This window comes from Oryzias melastigma, linkage group LG15 (genome assembly GCF_002922805.2).
Source record: "Oryzias melastigma strain HK-1 linkage group LG15, ASM292280v2, whole genome shotgun sequence".
Lineage (NCBI taxonomy): Eukaryota > Metazoa > Chordata > Actinopteri > Beloniformes > Adrianichthyidae > Oryzias > Oryzias melastigma.
This window is the reverse complement of record NC_050526.1, coordinates 20,626,086-20,643,957: the sequence shown is the minus strand read 5'-3', so window position 1 is coordinate 20,643,957 and position 17,872 is coordinate 20,626,086. Positions and strand designations below refer to the sequence as shown.

The following is a 17,872-nucleotide window of genomic DNA, read 5'->3' as shown; positions in this document are numbered from 1 at the left end:
TTTCACGTGCAGACACATTTATTTTTTGCATAATTGAATGTTACTCTTGACATTTTCATTTTGCATCAACAACCCTTCGTTAATGGGGCAACTGCTTCTTGGCTTAACAAGTGCTTCATGCTGTTTCAACTCTGTTTTCACTCCCAACCGTAAGATTGCGAAACATTTGATCTTTTTTTCAATACCCTGGCTTTGAAGATGTCCTTTAACATGCAAACTTTATGCAAAAAAAAAAAAAAAAAAAACTCCCATTATAGGAGGAATATAATTGCTGTCTTAAATTTTTATGTTGTTGCTAGATTTTCTGTTGAGGAAAGAACCAGGCTCTGTGTAGTCTGTTAAGTAGTGGGGGGAGGTCGATTTTTTTAGAGGGAAAAGGCCTTTCACAAAGAGCCTGTGAGTGGTTGACCTTGTCTTGCCTCCATCAGGCTGCTGTTAGCGTCTTCATTACAAAGCGTTTGATTTAACTGTGCAGCTTAAGCACAAATGAAAACGGGAATAAATGGAAAGATGAGAGAGAGGTGTAATTAGACGAAGACCTTGACTTTATTTTCCTCATATTTTAGTTGGCTGGCTGTCCGTGCTCTTGGCATGGCGTTGACGGCATTAACGAAATCTCTTAATGAACAGTGTTTCCAGTGGATGTCATCAGAGAGGTAATTAAGCTGTTTGGATACCACTGAGAGGGATATGATTGTGTTGGAGGGAGTCCGGAGAAGAGCGCGGCGGTGCCGTTGTAGCCGTCACAATGCTGGCAGGAGTTCTAACACGGGGAGTTGTTAGGTGACAACAAGGTCACGGACTCTGTATTAGGTTCCTCGAATGTACACCATGCCCGGGGTGGTCCCGCACAATTTTATGAATGACTTCAGGCCTTGTCAGCTTGTTAGATTCAGCAGCCAGTGAAAACAAGCCTCTCCTCTGGCTGTGAATGCACGGCTCGCCTCTGAGCTCCGGGTCTAAATGGTGGGTTGCCAGTTGAAGACACAGTCCCTCTGAGTGGAGGTGGTGATTTACTGGGGAGATAAGCTCTCCGTAATGGAAGGGTGGAATAATTCCTCTTTAACTAGGAGGCTTTCCACCCTTCAGGAGAACATACAGCAGGTCTTTTTGCTTCCTCTTTTTAAACATCCTCTATGACTAATCAGATGTGAATCCTTTAAAAAAATGTAGACTTTTCTATGAATATTGCATTACTCATGCTGTAGATGACAAATCGTACATCAAGTCGTCTGATTGCTGTTTTTCTCTCGCTGTGACTTGATTCAGTCAACATTTTGAAATGTTTAAAAATGCAGTTTCAATTCCACGTTTAGCTGCTCATTAAATCAACCGTCTGGAGCCAACACTTCAGATAAAAAAAAATGAAAAACACAAATCTAGAAGGAGAACGTGGTGAGTCAAGGTCTGCAGGACCTATCTTATTTTTGAAAAATCAAAAGGCGGTGTTAATTCAAAGAAGATAATCTTAAAAAAAAAAAAGCAAGGGCGAGATCATTTTAAAAAAGAAAAAATAAACAACGGTTTGCTTGATAAGAAGTGCAAAGAGCTGCAGAGTCTGATTACACCCTGGGGATATGAGAAGACAAGGCTGAGAGTAAAGCGGAGGAAGTAAAGGAGAGTGAAGATATCACTGTTTCTTTGCTTCCTACATTGATCTTATCTGCAGCCCCAGTCGCTCTGTCTCTGTCTGCCTCTTCTGCTCCGTTTCTGTCTGACGGTTGCAGAAAAACTGGGAGGTCCCTGATGCTTCTGATTGATTTCAGTCCACATTTCACGCTGCAGGTACATACAGCCTGATTTAACTGTTGTGAAATTCCACGCAGGCAGGCGAGCAGTCAGTTCGACTGCATTAGAGTGCCCCCTTGAGGTTTGGTGAAAAAATGCCCAGATCCATTCCATTCACATTTGTTTGACATTGAAGATTATTTTGGTGTCTGCTTAAATCCATTGACCCGATGAAACAGAACCTGGGGTGGGTTAACACCTGTGCACATGTGTGTTCTTCTCTGCAGCCCTGCTGTCGTCGTGGTGCGAGGAGCTGGGCCGACTCCTCCTGCTCCGTCACCAGAAGAACAGGCAGAACGAGCCGCAGGGAAAAGTCCCCATGCAGCCCGGCCTGAACAGCATGAAGCCCGGTCTCACACACAGGTCAGTGGGGCGCGAGCTCCGTCCAGCTCAATCCCACTGTCGGAAGTTGCTGCTGTCATCGAAAATTGGCGTAAAAATGAAACGAGATGTCACATGCCAAAAGAGTTTTCTTTGTTTTGAGGAAAGGCTTGGAAAAAAAGTGGAAAGCCAGGTTATAAGAACATTATGTGCTCAGGACTCTCCTACCCTCAAGTTAGCCAAAAGTTCTGTTTACATCTTCTGAGGATCTTGAGGGAACGTCATGCCTTTATGAGGAAATATTGAACATGTTATCCATTCCAAGAATTAACCTCCCAGTGAAAAACGGTCTGCTCTCCAAAAATACCAATTCTCTCCTTTTCAATTGGCCACTTTTCCCCTCATGAGGATTTAGCTTGTTTATTCAAGGTTGCAGACTCATATTTTACCTTGTTAACTGTTTTATATCCATGCACTAAAACACATTAGCAGCAGCATCTGGTATTCAGAGACTTTTCGACAAGTGATGGAATCAATGATATTTACTCTATATGGAAGGGCAGGAGAAAGATTTAGGGAAGAAGGGAAAACATCAGAGTGGAAGGTTGTTACAAATGAAAAATTTTATATATTTTTTTAAAATTGTTTTTGTTACTTTTGCAATGCATAAAGAAGCTAATATCAAAGATATTTTACTCTTTGTCAATGATTATACTAAAATTGGGGTTGGAGTGGCAAGTGTGGGGGCTGGGGTGCTAAAGAAGGAGGGGGGCTGACTGAGGGGGGCCCTCAGAGGCCCTTAATACTAATTTGCCACTGTGTTTTGGCCCTGTAAAAGTAGGCCCAAAACCCTTAGGGGCGCCCCTGGTGGGGCAAAGCTTCTTGCTGCCCCCACATAGCTCCGCCTTTGCTTTCTCCCTATGTTTGAGGATGAGACCGACCCTAAGCCGTTCATTTGGAGTTTTTTTTCTGTTCAAAGATGTTAAAAATTGACATTTATTTTGAAACTAATAACATTTTATTTAGTGATGCATACTTGTGTTTTATTTCCCTTCCAGTGATGGAACCTTTCCCTATGATTCTGTCCCCTGGCAACAAAACACCAACCAGCCCCCTGGGTCCCTATCTGTGGTTACAACGGTGTGGGGAGTTACTAACACGTCACAAAGTCAGGTATGCCCATGAACCACATGCTACCTTGTCTGTGACTTTGGAGTCTGCTCTACAAGCCTTTATCCCCTTGTCATTAGGTGCTTTGCAACCCCATGGCGAACAGTAATAATCACATGAATCCAGGGGGGACCCCCATGGGGTCGGGTATGCCCGGCAGCGCAGCGGGCCTCAGCTCACCCCAGTTTAATGCTCAGCAGCAACAGTTTCCAAACAAAGGAGGCTCCAACCAGTCCTACATGCAGCAGGGGATGTATGGCAGGCCCAGCTACCCCGGGGGACCTGGGGGGTACAGTGGAAGGTAGGAGAAAAAAATATATTTTTTTAGCCATCTTCAAAAAGTGAAGGTTTATACTACATGCAGTTTGTTCTTCTGGGCTTGGAAATAAACACCTTCAATAATCTTTGGCCCCAAATTTGGACTCTAACTGAAAAACGGATTATATCAGGAGCAAAAACCCCTTTTTTGGGTAAAGGTCCTGCATGCAAATTGTTGATCTATTGGAACATTGTTCCGCCTTAAACTTGATACTTCTCACCCGACTTTAAAAAGGTTCTCTAATAAACTGTGTTTCTCCTGGAAACTGCCCTCAAGCCAAACTTCCACTCAAATGTTGATTTTTTTTCGTGTAGCTGAGAGATAGTGAGGCCGGTCGTAAATTTTCAGGTACTTTCCGTGTGACTGCTTTCATTATTCTGGTTTAAACTCCCTCTGTTTTTTTTTTTTGTTTTGTTTTTTTTTTTTAACAGTTACTCTGGAGGGCCAAACCCCCCACCTGGAGGTATGGGAATGGCCACCCACACACGTCCTCCTGGTGACTTCACACCGCCAGCTGCCGCTGCAGCAGCAGCTGCTGTTGCTGCAGCTGCTGCTACGGCGACGGCCACAGCAACAGCAACAGTGGCAGCTCTCCAGGAGACACAGAATAAAGAGATGAACCAGTATGGACAGGTAAGCCACACACTTTTGGAACGGATTCTAACCGTTTTTAGAGTACTGTTAAGATTCGAACATTTGATTGTGTGTTAATGTGCAGAAATGACCACATTTATCCTTTTTCGTTTCCCCCTCAGATGTGCCCGTCGTTCCAAATGGGCCCTGCTCCAGCCTACAACAGCCAGTTCATGAACCAGGCAGGCCCACGAGGCCCCCCTGGAGGAATGAATCCAGGCAGCATGGGTTCAGGAATGAACAACCCTAACATGAGTGGGCCACCGATGGGTATGAACCAGGCTCGAACTCCAGGTATGACTCCTTTTGGAGCCCACGGCCAAAGGATGCCTCAGCAGGGGTACCCTGGTGGGCCTCGACAGGGGATGCCCATGCAGGCGATGAAAAGGCCGTATCCTGGGGAGGTCAGTAACAACGTCAAATGCAATATGAATACTTTGTTTTATTTGTTACCTAAATATTTGCTGGTACTTTCCCAAATCCAGGGAAATTACGGAGGTCAGCAGTATGGGCCAAACAGTCAATTTCAGACCCAACAGGGGCAGTACCCCACGTCAAATGCATCAAGACCACTGCCCTCTCCAAATTACCCTGGTCAGAGAATGCCCGGGCAGCAGGGGCAAGGACAGTACCCACCTGGAATGCCCATGGCTCAGTACTATAAGGTAAGTAAGGCCACACTGTCTGGCATGCCCCTAATAATGAGAACATGTTTAATATTATTATTTATTTATTTTCTCCGCAGCAAGAGCCTTTCAGTTCTCAAAACACCAACTTCTCTGGAGGTGGATACTCCTATGGCCAAGGCAGTGTGGTAGGTTTTCACAGGCTTACAATAAAAACTGTCAGACTCAGCCAATTTTTGATCTTGCCATATTTCCTGCTTTTAACAGCCCCCCAGGCCGGGTAACTATCCACACTCTCCGGTCCCTGGAAACCCTACGCCACCTATGACCCCAGGAAGTAGTATTCCTCCATATTTGTCGCCAAACCAGGACGTGAAGCCACCGTTTCCGCCAGACATGAAGCCAAATATGACGGCACTTCCACCCCCTCCAGGTGAGTGGCGGCTTTGTTCAAGAGGACCTGGATGCAGACATCAACGTTTGGAACCCGAAGTCCCTCGATGTCACTTGAAAAATTTGGTTGCATATTTTACACTTTATAATCGTTTTTATTTTGTTTTATATATATTTTTTTACAATTTTTAATATTTTTGGGTTAGGGCTATGGTTAGAGTAAATTTTAGGGGTTAGGGACCAGGGACCATGATCCCGGCATACCGGGATGTTGTCCCCAGAAGACTTGGAAACAGTGAGGTTAGGACCCCGGACTATGATACTGGCACACCGGGTGTCGGCCCCAGAAGACTCAAATACTGAGGTTAGGGACATTGGACAATGATCCTGGCACACATGGATTTTGGCCCCAGAAGACTTGGAGATAGTGAGATTAGGACCCTGGACTATGATCCTGGCATACCGGGATGGTTGCTACAGAAGACTCATGTAATGAGGTTAGGGACCCCGGACCAGGATTCTGGCATACTAGGATGTTGGCCCCAGAAGATATTCAGATATTGAGGTTAGGGTTCTGAGACCATGATCCTGTTAAACCGGGATGTTTGCCCCAGAAGACGTTCAGATAATGAGATTAGGGACTCAGGACTGTGATCATAGCATACTGGGATGTTGGCCTCAGAAAACTTGGAGATACTAAGGTTAGGGACCTAAGACCATGATCCTGGCATACCCAGATGTTGGCCCCAGAAGACTTAAAGATGTTGAGGTTAGGGCTCAGAACCAAGAATCTGGCAAATGACCAATTGGATTCACTAGATACAATGTAATTGGTTATGGGCACCTGGATCCAAGTTGGGCTTTATCTTAACTTCCCTATCTGAACATCTTATACATAAGTTGTATAATTTATGCTTCTGGCCAATGATGTCATGCGCCATCTTGTCTGCAACCAGGTCCCTCTTGCTTTGCTTTCCACCAAGTACTGGATTGTCTTTGACTTTCTTTTGAAAATAAAATTATTTTTGTGTCAGGTAATGCCAACGAGGAGCTACGTCTGACGTTCCCGGTTCGGGATGGAGTTGTGCTGGAGCCTTTCCGCCTGGAGCACAACCTCGCCGTCAGTAACCATGTTTTCCACTTGCGACCCTCCGTCCACCAGACCCTCATGTGGAGGTGTGCAACATTTCCCCCAGATTGAGTTTATGAAGATATCACTGCTTTAAATTGCCTTTTTGGTCCAAATGTAGAGTAAATGTAGATTTTTAAAAATTGTTTTCCACCTGCTGCCCTCAGGTCAGACCTTGAGCTGCAGTTCAAGTGCTACCACCACGAAGACAGACAAATGAACACCAACTGGCCCGCATCGGTGCAGGTTAGCGTCAACGCCACGCCTCTCACCATTGAGAGAGGGGATAATAAAACCTCCCACAAGCCCTTGCACCTGAAACACGTGTGCCAGCCTGGGAGGAACACCATCCAGATAACAGTCACTGCCTGCTGCTGTGTAAGCACAACATCACTGCTTATCAACACGGATTTTGGAGAACTGTTTCTAATTTTGCTTTGTTTTCTATGTGTGTGTTGCAGTCCCACCTGTTTGTGCTTCAGCTGGTCCACAGGCCATCTGTTCGCTCCGTCCTCCAGGGTCTCCTGAAGAAGAGGCTTCTCCCTGCAGAACACTGCATCACCAAAAGTACGCCTCATTTGGTCTCCTAGTTAATTTGTTTGCATATCTTAATAGCGCGAGCACATGTTGCTTTTAACGTTTTTTTTATTTTTCTTCGGAGCAGATGGAAAGCAGGAGGTTTGTTTTGAAACGCTCTGTCTCTCTCTTTTAAGTTAAGAGGAACTTCAGCAGCGTGGCGGCATCGGCAGGCAGCGCCACTCTCAACGGGGAGGATGGTGTGGAGCAGACAGCCATTAAAGTGTCGCTGAAATGTCCAATTACCTTCCGGCGGATCCAGCTGCCTGCTAGGGGGCACGACTGCAAACATGTGCAGGTTTGTTGAAAGAATATAAAGCTATGGACACACTAGGCGTGTGAGAAGAAAGTACGCATATAACCACGGTGTTCACACTGCCCAAGCAGGGAGGGGCTACTTGTGCTTTTTCTTTTGCTAATGTTTACTAGCGCATGTCCGCCACCTACAGTTGGAAGCAGCTTGTTGCGAGTCTCATAAATATGGCTCTAGGCTTTTTTTCTTTTACAGCTCTATTCCAACATATGACAGATTTGGTGTCAGGCGCAAACTGCAATTATTCATTTCTCCTTCATGATTAATTTTTAAATGTGTGACACTTGTGTGAATTAAAGGGGTCGTCATCTCTACCAAATTCAAGTCTCTGATTAGTCAAAGTTGAACTAGTTTAACTTGCACTTGGCGGCCGCATAATTTGTAGAGCCCAAAATCAGTTGTAGAAACTTGTGTAGCAACCTGTAAGCTTAAAGGTTTTGAACATGGAAGCCCAAAATGCATGTTTACTCTCATTTACATGGGCTTTTCTCTAAAAGTGGTTGCTTGAACGTGTGTTACTGAGAGTGGTGTGAACGTAGCTTTTAAGGCAAAATCCCAGACAGGGAAGAACATTCACTCTTACTGAAATGTTCTCTTCTGCAGTGCTTCGATCTGGAGTCGTATTTACAACTCAACTGCGAGAGGGGAACGTGGAGATGTCCTGTGTGCAAGTAAGAAGGGTTTTTTCTTTGATGAAAAAAATAAATGAGTTAAATTTAACTATATTGTTTCTGCTTCCAGTAAAACAGCATTATTAGAAGGTCTGGAGGTGGACCAGTTTATGTGGGGAATCCTCAACGCTATCCAAAAGTACGTTTCTTTGTTCTCATCCCCTAATAGCATCAAAAGACTTTTAAATTAAATTCTGTATGGAATTTCTGTTGTCTCCAACAGTTCAGAGTTCGAGGAGGTCACTATAGACCCCACATGTAGCTGGCGACCGGTCCCCATCAAGTCAGAACTGCACATCAAAGAGGACCCCGATGGACCTCTGGCCAAGCGGTTTAAGACCATGAGTCCGAGCCAAATGACCATGCCTAACGTGATGGAGATGATCGCTCAGTTAGGTCCAGGACCCGGTTCTGGGCCTGGGCCGGGTCCGAGCTTATACCCCCCTCACCCAAGTCAACATAGTAGCGGCAACGGGGGAGATTACCCTCCAGCAGGTAATTGGTGTATTTCTAAGGGTTTATTCAAAGAACTCCTAATAAGTATTTTAGATCTATATAAAAGTGGACTTGATCAAATTGTTAAAACTTTTCTCATTCAAGGCAACAACTATCACAGCCAGGGCAGTTTCGACTTTCCTCATGGGAACCCGTCTGGCGGTGGAGTTGGAGGAGGAGGAGCGGGACCTCCTATGAATGACTTTATCCATGGCCCACAGCTCTCTCACCCCCCTGATGGACCTACTGGTCTGCTCTCCCAGGACAAGCCTCTCAGCCACGGCATGAATGACACAGTAAGTCGATTCAATTTCATGGAACATGCAGTTGTGGAAATCCGGTTGCCTTTTGTATCTGAATTAGCTTCTTTTTTAAGGTGGAAAGATAAAGTGACTGAGCCTGCATGTGCGCTCATGTCACCATGTAATATTGCAGCTGCACATGTCTGCTGATCACAGCTTCCATTTAGAAGGCCTGCTCCATATTATTCACGCTGGAGCTCATCCCGCTCTCAGCCCCTAACACTCTGCCTGCTTCTCTGTGTCTTCCACACGATACCTTTTCCTCCCCTTTCTCACTCATTCTCTTGCTTTCTGTTTGCGTCTTGCACCTGCAGATGTGCCATTCAGATCAGTCCCATAGCTCCATGCAGCAGAGCTTGCATGCGTCTCCCCACCCCGGCAGCCAAACAGGCCCGCCGTTGCATCACAGCGGCCAGTCAGGGCAGCTCCTGCATCACAGCAACCAATCATCCCAGCCACCTCGCCAGTCGCAGCAGCCTCCGCCGCCGCAGCCTCAGCACCCCGGGCAGAACAGTCACCCCCACAGCGATCTGAACTTTAACCCCTCCTCGGAAGGGCAGATGGCTCAGGGAGCGCAGGATATGCCCGAACCCTCCCTGGATGTAAGTGTCCTCGCTGGGTGGTAATGCTAACACCGTCTGCAGCAGCTGCTCTCATTTCTTTTCTGTGTGCTCTGCTTACCTTCACGTTGCTTCTGGAAAGTTCCATCTTCAAACTGACCATTTGTCGTCACTAATGCTACATTTATACCATTACTAGGGATGAAACGGATAACAAATCTCACGGTTCGGATTGTGTCTCAGTTTTAGGATCACACTTCGGATCATTTTTTGGATCAGTGAAAAGGAAAAACAATAAGATAAAAACCTAAAATATTTTTTTTTGGAAAATCTTCAAATATATACTTAATAAAACATATATAAAGTACTTAAAAGCAAAAGTATACACTCACTCACAGATCACATCATTTGCTCATTGAGGCCTATTTATAAAAAACAAACATCGTTGAACTTTGAGCACAAACAAAACGCTAAAACGTGTAGTTTCAGATGACATACATGTCTGGATACCAAATCTACAACAACTGAAAGAAAAAAATGTTTGAAAATAGTTTTGAAAATACCAAATCTGTCCTCTAAAATGCTAATTTACTCTTGCCCCATTTAATAATCGATTACCTCAACTCACAAGAGTCTGAATCGATTAGATTCCGATTTTTTTCTGATTCCTCAATTCAATTCTAAGTTTACAAATGTATACACATTTGTTTAGAAATACATTAAAAATCTATTATTTAATTTGAATATATTTATATTAATCTGATACAGTTCACATATCGTAAAATGTATTAGTAAAATAGTTAGATTAATTTCAAATAGTGTTACATGGATTCTCTAAAGGAGAAGTTCTAACAAAAATGTTCAGATTATTAACATTGTAAACATTGTTCTGCTTCCAATGGAGGGCGTTTCAGTTTGGCCACTAGGTGGCGACTGCGCTGTAGAAATACACCTTATTCAAGAAGAAGACAACCGTATGAGGGGAAAAAACGAAGTTTTAGACCACAAATAGTTACTTTAAAAATTATTTCCTTGAAAAAGTTTGGAAAATTAATGCCTGTAAGTAAATAAAGACGTTCATTTAGTCAGCAATGTATTTTTTGGGACAACCGAGAATTTACCATTAGCCATCCTATGGGAAATTCCATTGAACGTTAGCATCGAGCTTGTAGACTTTAGCTTTGTGTGCTAAATCGATTTATATATTTTGTGAATCGATTTTTGATCTATTAAGATTTTTTTCAACCCAGCCCTACGAAATTGGCATGAATTGGCGTTCAAGAATGCGCATTAGTGAACATAGCATAACATTTTTTTTTCCTTCGCAGTTGCTTCCAGAACTGGCCAATCCAGAGGAGTTGCTCTCATACCTGGACCCCCCTGACCTCCCGGCCAACAGCAACGACGACCTTCTCTCCCTTTTCGAAAGCAACTAGCCCCTCCCCCCATCGCCTCCTCCTACCAACCCCCCCTCGCTGGAGTCGCGGCATGCTTGACTATCCGTCCACCACAAATACCTCTTGTCAACACTTCAAGCGGCGTCCCGCGTTCGTGCTCACACACTCAAAACTGTTCCTCAACAGACGGATGTGATGCAGAGGAGAGTGAAAACGTGGAACTCAGACTCGTCCCTGCACCCCCCCACCCCACAAAGATTCCACACCAGTTCCTTCTGGCTCAGAAATGCACCACTTATAGCCATGTTGTCGGGCACTTAAGTGATATTTTATATATGTACATATAAAATATACACATATGTATATATAAACATATATTATAATTGTGACTTTTCAACTGAAAACTGTGCAGCTATAACCATAAAATATATATATATATAAATATAAAAACACAGTGTGAGATCGAGGTAAATTTTTTTCTTTTTTTTTAGATTTTTCTTAAAAAAAAAAGATGCATCAGAGGGAAACTATTGACAATTCAGTTTGAAATGTGTTCTTCCAATGTTCTAACCCCCCACACACACTTTAGCATGTGTGACAGCTGAACAACCGGAACTTTCAGCGCACAAAATCCCGTCTTTGAGTGCAGGACACGCAAGCGCAGCTTGCTTTGTGTGTGTTTTCGTATACACACGTGTGTCTGTTTACACATCCTGTTGAAAAAAATCTGAATTTTAGAGATCTTCCTAATCGGTTTAAGCCTTATTTTGATCACAAGTGCATGTGTGCCAACAGCTCCTGTAGTCCAGCCTAAGTGTGCTCGGTTATTCTTTTTTTTTTTTTTTTTTTGTCTTGATATTTATTATTCTTTTGAGAAAAAATCTTCCATTTTAATGTTTTTCATGGTCCCACGTTGTAGATGCTTTCAGTCTGTCTCATTGATCCCTGTTGTTTAGCTGCATTCCTCTTGAGTAAAAACTAAAAAACTAAAAAAATAGAAATTGTACGTGATCCAGCAGTGTTTCCAAAGCTTTTTTTGTAAATATCCTTTGTGACTACATTGTGACTGTAAAGTACTGTTTATTCCTGGGATTTTCATGGTACTGTGTGTCTGTCAAGGACTGCACATGCTCTCACACACAACAGTCCCTGCAAATCAGTCTAAAGGATGCACTCTCACTGGCCTTGTACTGAGTCTCTATGTATTGTTTGGCATTTGGAAGAAAAAAAACATATTGGAATGTCCCTGCTTCAAGTTTTTTTTATTTAAATGTTTTATATAAATGTATTTAAGAACTTTTAAACCTTTTTTTTTTAACTGTTCATGCATCGAGGTTAAATTAAATGTACTGTTTTATTAGTATTCAAGCACGTTCAAATGTGCAAAAAATAAATCAATAAATTGCAGAGTATTAGGCTTTTCATATCCATACTTTAAAAATGTTTGTATCTTCATTGAATTTTATGTTAAGTTATTTTTATCCAGTGTTTGCCAACTGGGATAAACTCGGTTTTATGCAGTAAAAAACGAATAATTTAAAGTGTTTAATATGTTGTTCAATAAAAGCACCACTTGTTAAGTTTTATTTTCCCCCCCCTCTGTAAAATCTTATTTGTCTTCATAATGGCTCGACGTTCTGCGTATGACACCGCTGTTGTGTATTTTGTTGCACTGCCACACAGAGTGTTGGATTCCCTACAAGGCCCACGTGTTCACAGACGTCATTTTGGCAACGCCGTCTGTGTTTTTCTGACATCCAACACTGGAAATTTGCAGGGAAGTCAATTTGGGAATTAAAATTCAGAGGAAAAAACAGACGATTTGGGATTCTTGGGGGATATTTGTACATAATGTAAATGACAATAGAGACACATTAACAGAAATGTATTCATTTTCTCCAGTGGGAGTGTGCATAGTGTATTTAGAATTGGGACATTGAATTGGGAAAATGAGTATGTGTTTGATTGCGTCTGTGCAGACCTCTCTAACCATGCCTGTTCATTTATGTAAGATACTTTATGTATCCCTTTGCTTGGGGTTTAAGCAAAGAAAAGATGTTTTTTTTGTTTTTTTTCCCCCTTTGTGTAATATTAAAACCTCTGTGTATTTCACTATTACTGTGTACTTTTTAAAGGTGCTACAAAATTATGGAAACTTTTGCAATTGGGACTTGGAGAGCTTTACGAGGCTCCAAAGGGTCGTTTCCAAATTCACAGTTTATACAAAAAAATATGAAAAATAAAATAAATGTCAAATTTGTAATTTTTGGGGCTAAATGTGTTTTAAAAGAACAATCTAAGGCGATTGGCACAACTGGCGTTTGTCCATTTGGTTTTGTACATTCTATGTACAATCATTTCATATTTCCAACTGGTCAGAAGAACATTGTGATTTTTAGTCTTGCAAATCTGTATGTAGTTAGATGATGTGACATTCTAATATTTATCTAATAAATATGTATTCAGATGAAACGACGTAATGCCTCTGGATCCTTTTTAAAATGATTTTCCATATGATTTTTTAAAAAGGGGCACATCTGTGCTCCAATATTAAAACTATAAGACAGGAAGTTGTGAGCATGCTGTGTTTTTTTAAGTAATTATGGAAAAAATGTTCTTTGTCTGGAACAGCGGGGGCAGATATCATATTTTAACACATAAGTAGAGGCATGAAATTTAAAAAAGTCCATTCAGCTGCATGCTGGTGTTCCTATAAATTATGAGTAACATCTGTGTCTTTTCACTGCCAAGAACATTTTGAAACTATTAAGGAAAAACTAAAACAAACTATTAGATTAGATTTAACAAAATGTACAACCATTGGAACCAAATTGCATAACCTTAGAAATAAAAAGTCATGAGCTAATTGTTGTGCAACTGAAAGTTAGTTTTCAATATCCTTAATAATAACTCCACTTACAGCCTGAGGGGTCCTGGAGTGTCGGTCTCTCAGAGGATTTTTCTGCAGGAGTTCATCCTCAAACTGTTGGCTTTTCCTAGTCAGTAGGTGTTGATCATATCAGGGTGCTGTCCAGTTCATCAAGGCGTCGATGAAGTGGTGTAAAGCACGCCGCCACTGGACTCTAGAGCAGCGGAGATGCTTTTCTATAATGTGATGAATCACTTCCTTTAAAAACATGAACAGAACTTTTCATTTATTCACATACAAAACAATTACATCACCTTTTACTAAAATCACTGCTAATTTCTCCATTTTTTTCACACTGTTCATTCCCAGATAGCTTAGCCTATAAAATATTTATTTTGTATTTCTATTCTGATTTAAAAAAAAATAGCCAGAGTCTTCTGGCATATTATGCAGACAGTTGCTTTGTGTTTCACTGAAAAAAAATTCCATTTTGCACTTGTCCATTATTTGTTTATTACAATAGACATTTTCAGAAATTATTAAGTGTTGCAGAAGGGTCACACACAGTGTTTTCAGATTTATAACATTGGCTTGAATTGTAATTTAGCCACAATAAAGACATCTTATATAGATTTTTTAGAGAATGCTGAGACATATCAATTATTTTTTTTATCATCAAAGGAGCCTGTAGGCCGCATTTGCCCCATTACCCAGACTTTGGACATGCCTGCTATTGACTATGTACTTGTAGAAAGTATACTAATTAAACTTATTCAAACTACATTGGAACATTTTACTTTACTATATGTGAAAATTATATAAAAGTCAACCTTAACTGTGCTGTATCACTTTTAGTATTCAACCATACACTTACATTTTGGGGTAATCATGACATCTAGATAGAAAAACTCCGTTGTAATACTACTTCCCACCGCTTGATGTCGCCTTTCCCCCCTTCCTGAGCTCGGTCACATGACGTCACATGTAAACAGCAGAGGCTGTCATGGCCTTTGTAGCGGAGCAGCCATGATACAACTTAAAAACCGGATTAGATACAGCGCTCCAGGTGTGGCGGTGGCCCGCCTCTTGTCCTCTGGGCCCTCCAGGAACCCGCTTGTGTTTTTGGACATCGAAGCCGACAGCGAGCCTCTCGGACGGATAGTCGTGGAGGTAGGTCACGAGGCAAACAGACTCCTGAAGGTTGACCCATTCCAACTCCTGCTACCTCAAATGTGTTGTTTTACAGCTCAATGCTGACGTAGTGCCCAAAACTGCAGGTATATATAATAAAACATGTAATTATTTGTGTGTTTTATATCATATTTTAATCACATTATTATTCTTGCAGAAAACTGCAGAGCTCTGTGCACAGGAGAGCATGGCTTTGGCTACAAAGGGAGTGTGTTCCACAGGATCGTACCTGAGTTCATGTGTCAGGTAAAAACTCCAACTCAGGTGAGACTAAAATGTTCGCCACACTGTTGCTGAGTTTTCTGACTGTCACAGGGGGGAGATTTCACCCACAACAACGGTACAGGAGGGAAATCCATTTATGGGAAAACGTTCAAGGACGAGAACTTCAAATTGAAGCACACCGGTCCCGGTACGTTCAGTGCAATTCCGCGGTCTCACCACTAGATGGCAGGATATAGTTAAATCTTGCAGCCATCACAGTAGGTGGTCATTTAGATTTTGCAATACTTGTTTCTATGACCTACTTTTTAGTAAGTAAACAAAATAGCACTTTTTTTCAGATAAAATGCAGTTTATTTTTTTATGTTTTATTAAAAATGTTTAAAATACATCACTTTCAAGTGATTTGAATAATAGTAACAATCTTTACCAGGAACCCTTTCGATGGCTAACTCGGGGCCTAACACCAACGGCTCCCAGTTTTTCATCTGCACGGCTAAGACAGAGTGGTAACTATCATCCATTACGTCTAAATCAAACCATCGGCCATCGGCGAAGCCGCTGAAAGTCTTGTCGTTTCGCAGGCTCGACGGTAAACATGTGGTATTCGGGCAGGTGAAGGAGGGCATGGAGGTGGTCACCAAGATGGAATCCTTCGGTTTGCACGACGGGGGAGTGCTGAAGAAGATAGTCATTGTTGATTGTGGGGAGTTAAAGGATCACTTATAGCCTCAGGAATGCAAAACTGTAAAAATGTAAATATTTTCCCTGTCTTCCATCACATATTTATGCAATTTTCAAACAGACAATATGATAAAAGATCAACAGATTTATTATAAAATGAAGCATGCAAGGTTTCAATTATTTGTTTTATGAATAAAGACATATATTAAAGCTAATCTTTAATCCTTTTGGTAGGATTTTATTTTATTGTTAAATTAAAGGCAATTTTTTAACTATGCAAACCCTACACATTTGCACAAATATTCATTTATAATAAAAAAGTTTAAGTTTTCTACGGATTGATTTAAAAAAGTCTACTTTTTCACTTAATATTTCATGCACTCTGCAGTTTTTATGGGTTGTAGCAGATCACAGTTTAGTAATTTACAATTAAATTAGCATAAAAGAGTGTTATAATGGAAAAGAATGTCGCACAGCGCTCTTACAACACTCACTTTCAAAGAAAAACATTTGGGAGTTGATGTTTTTCATTACAAAATCTGTTTTTCCACAGTTATGCAAGTGATTTATGCTTCATAGACTAATGCACCACCCAAGAACACTTTTTTTTCTTGGAATTCCATGCAACATTTGTTAAATAAATGTTATATTCTGTTACATGAGTGCAGTGCAGATTTTTGTATTTGTGACATTTTTTTTTTACCACCTTAAAGACTGTTAAAGTTTGCAATAAATCACTGCATTTATATCTTTCTTGAAACTATTTTCTCCTTATTTATTGAAGAACAAAGCCACATTTTCTGACTTTCCACAGTTGATGACATTTGCTGTCTTGTGCCACGAATCCTGCTGGTTTCAAAAAGTTTCCCGGAAAAGATCCGAGTGTCTTTTTTTAGACTGGCGCTCCAAGCACAACTCACTTCCTGTGCATAGGAGCAGGATGTGCTATCCACCTATTGGAACTGCAAAATCCTCCTAATACAGTTAACAGACATTTGCAGTACAGTATAGGCTGAATGGGCTCATTCACTGCAGATTTTTTTTGATCGAATGTCTCCAGCTTTGCATGGACGCTGTGCTCTTTCCTGGAACCGCAGACCATCTCGAAGGGGAGACGAGGAGGGCCTAAAACTGGGTGGTGCTGCTGCTTATCGAGCTAATACTTTATGAAAGTAAATAATGGACCAACGTGCAAAGGCAGCTCGCGCCCCCTAAATGAAAGCACATGCGGCCTGACCTTCCACAGTTTGTTTGAATTCTCAGATTACATTGTTGCTATAGTGATTCTTCGGGCTGGAGATGTTGTAACAAACTTGGTATAAGTTTGGGTCCCCACCCTCTGGGTTAGTTTAAGTTATTTGGAATGCATGTCCGAAATCGTGCGTGGAAACTTGGCTCGGACTGACGGCGGTGCTGCGGCCAGTGTTTGTCATCCCACTTTTTCTGCTCATACTTGGACTGCTGGAGTCAAATCCTGGCAGCTCTTTGTCTGTTTGTTATCCTTCATCACTTTCTCAAAGTTTTAGACATTTGTGAACTACACAAGCAAAAGTAGCCACTCTATATTGTATGGAGATAGATTGGGGCCAATATTATTTGACACCTAAATAAAACAAAGTTGAAAAAATATATGGGTGATTTGCCAAAAAAAAAAAAGTAAAACGTCAAATTTTTGCTGTTCTAAAATGCACTTAATTATTTTCCGCTTCAAATGTTCTGTGTTTTTAGGTTTTAAAACTCAAAATTTCAATTTCAAAACTTTTTTCCAGTTTCAAATCTTATTTTCACTTTCAACTCTTAGTTATTTATTTTTTTTTATATTTTCAAATCTGAAAATTTCCATTTCAAAACGTTTGGCTGCGTTGGGGTGGGGCCAACAGGAAGGACCAATCAAAATCGAAGAGGGTGGTAACTTAAGTCCCCGGTGCATTCACTGACTCTAAAAACTTTGGGAATGTACAGGACTGTGTAATAGTAGTTTCAAAAAAGTTGTTCATATCACTAAAAAAAATGTGTTCTTTATGCATAATGAAATGGAACTTTGTATGTGAACAAAAAAAAAAATTAAAACCTGCCAGCAATGGGATTCAAACCCTGAGTCCTGCCTACTACTGTTGCACCACTAACAACCTGTGTTTAATGTGATGTTCTACACACGGTGCAGGACGCAGGCATCAGATTTTCATGAAAGATTCGATCATCCATAGATTTCT

General features: G+C 41.5%; 2 protein-coding genes across 6 annotated transcripts in view; both read left to right on the top strand.

Moving 5' to 3' along the window:
• zmiz1a (zinc finger, MIZ-type containing 1a) overlaps positions 1-13,168 on the top strand; it is a 32,917-nt gene extending 19,749 nt beyond the window's left edge. For 4 of the 5 annotated variants that reach the window (XM_024296488.2, XM_024296487.2, XM_036215487.1 and 1 more), the window contains 18 exons: positions 2,016-2,151; positions 3,168-3,282; positions 3,360-3,580; positions 4,030-4,231; positions 4,354-4,635; positions 4,717-4,896; positions 4,977-5,045; positions 5,125-5,290; positions 6,285-6,426; positions 6,547-6,757; positions 6,841-6,946; positions 7,093-7,253; positions 7,872-7,939; positions 8,010-8,078; positions 8,163-8,434; positions 8,540-8,730; positions 9,051-9,338; positions 10,625-13,168. In XM_024296488.2, the coding sequence (XP_024152256.1) occupies positions 2,016-2,151; positions 3,168-3,282; positions 3,360-3,580; positions 4,030-4,231; positions 4,354-4,635; positions 4,717-4,896; positions 4,977-5,045; positions 5,125-5,290; positions 6,285-6,426; positions 6,547-6,757; positions 6,841-6,946; positions 7,093-7,253; positions 7,872-7,939; positions 8,010-8,078; positions 8,163-8,434; positions 8,540-8,730; positions 9,051-9,338; positions 10,625-10,732 (2,987 nt within the window). In that variant the 3' untranslated portion in view covers positions 10,733-13,168. The remainder of the gene's footprint in view (positions 1-2,015; positions 2,152-3,167; positions 3,283-3,359; positions 3,581-4,029; positions 4,232-4,353; positions 4,636-4,716; positions 4,897-4,976; positions 5,046-5,124; positions 5,291-6,284; positions 6,427-6,546; positions 6,758-6,840; positions 6,947-7,092; positions 7,254-7,871; positions 7,940-8,009; positions 8,079-8,162; positions 8,435-8,539; positions 8,731-9,050; positions 9,339-10,624) is intronic. The other variant, XM_036215488.1, reaches the window with a different exon arrangement.
• A 1,368-nt stretch (positions 13,169-14,536) lies between these two features.
• ppifa (peptidylprolyl isomerase Fa) lies at positions 14,537-16,412 on the top strand. Its single transcript, XM_024296486.2, has 6 exons — positions 14,537-14,732; positions 14,809-14,839; positions 14,911-14,999; positions 15,069-15,165; positions 15,409-15,484; positions 15,560-16,412. Exons 1-6 carry the CDS (start codon positions 14,589-14,591, stop codon positions 15,702-15,704), a joined length of 582 nt encoding a protein of 193 aa, XP_024152254.2. The 5' UTR covers positions 14,537-14,588; the 3' UTR covers positions 15,705-16,412.
• The last annotated feature ends 1,460 nt before the right edge of the window (positions 16,413-17,872 follow it).

Bases quoted from the DNA above. Each gene is read 5' to 3' on its own strand.
- ppifa (XM_024296486.2), top strand. From the start codon at position 14,589: ATGATACAACTTAAAAACCGGATTAGATACAGCGCTCCAGGTGTGGCG. The intron at 15,000-15,068 runs GTAAAAACTCCA...TGACTGTCACAG, and splicing joins TACCTGAGTTCATGTGTCAG to GGGGGAGATTTCACCCACAA. The intron at 15,485-15,559 runs GTAACTATCATC...GTCGTTTCGCAG, and splicing joins TGCACGGCTAAGACAGAGTG to GCTCGACGGTAAACATGTGG.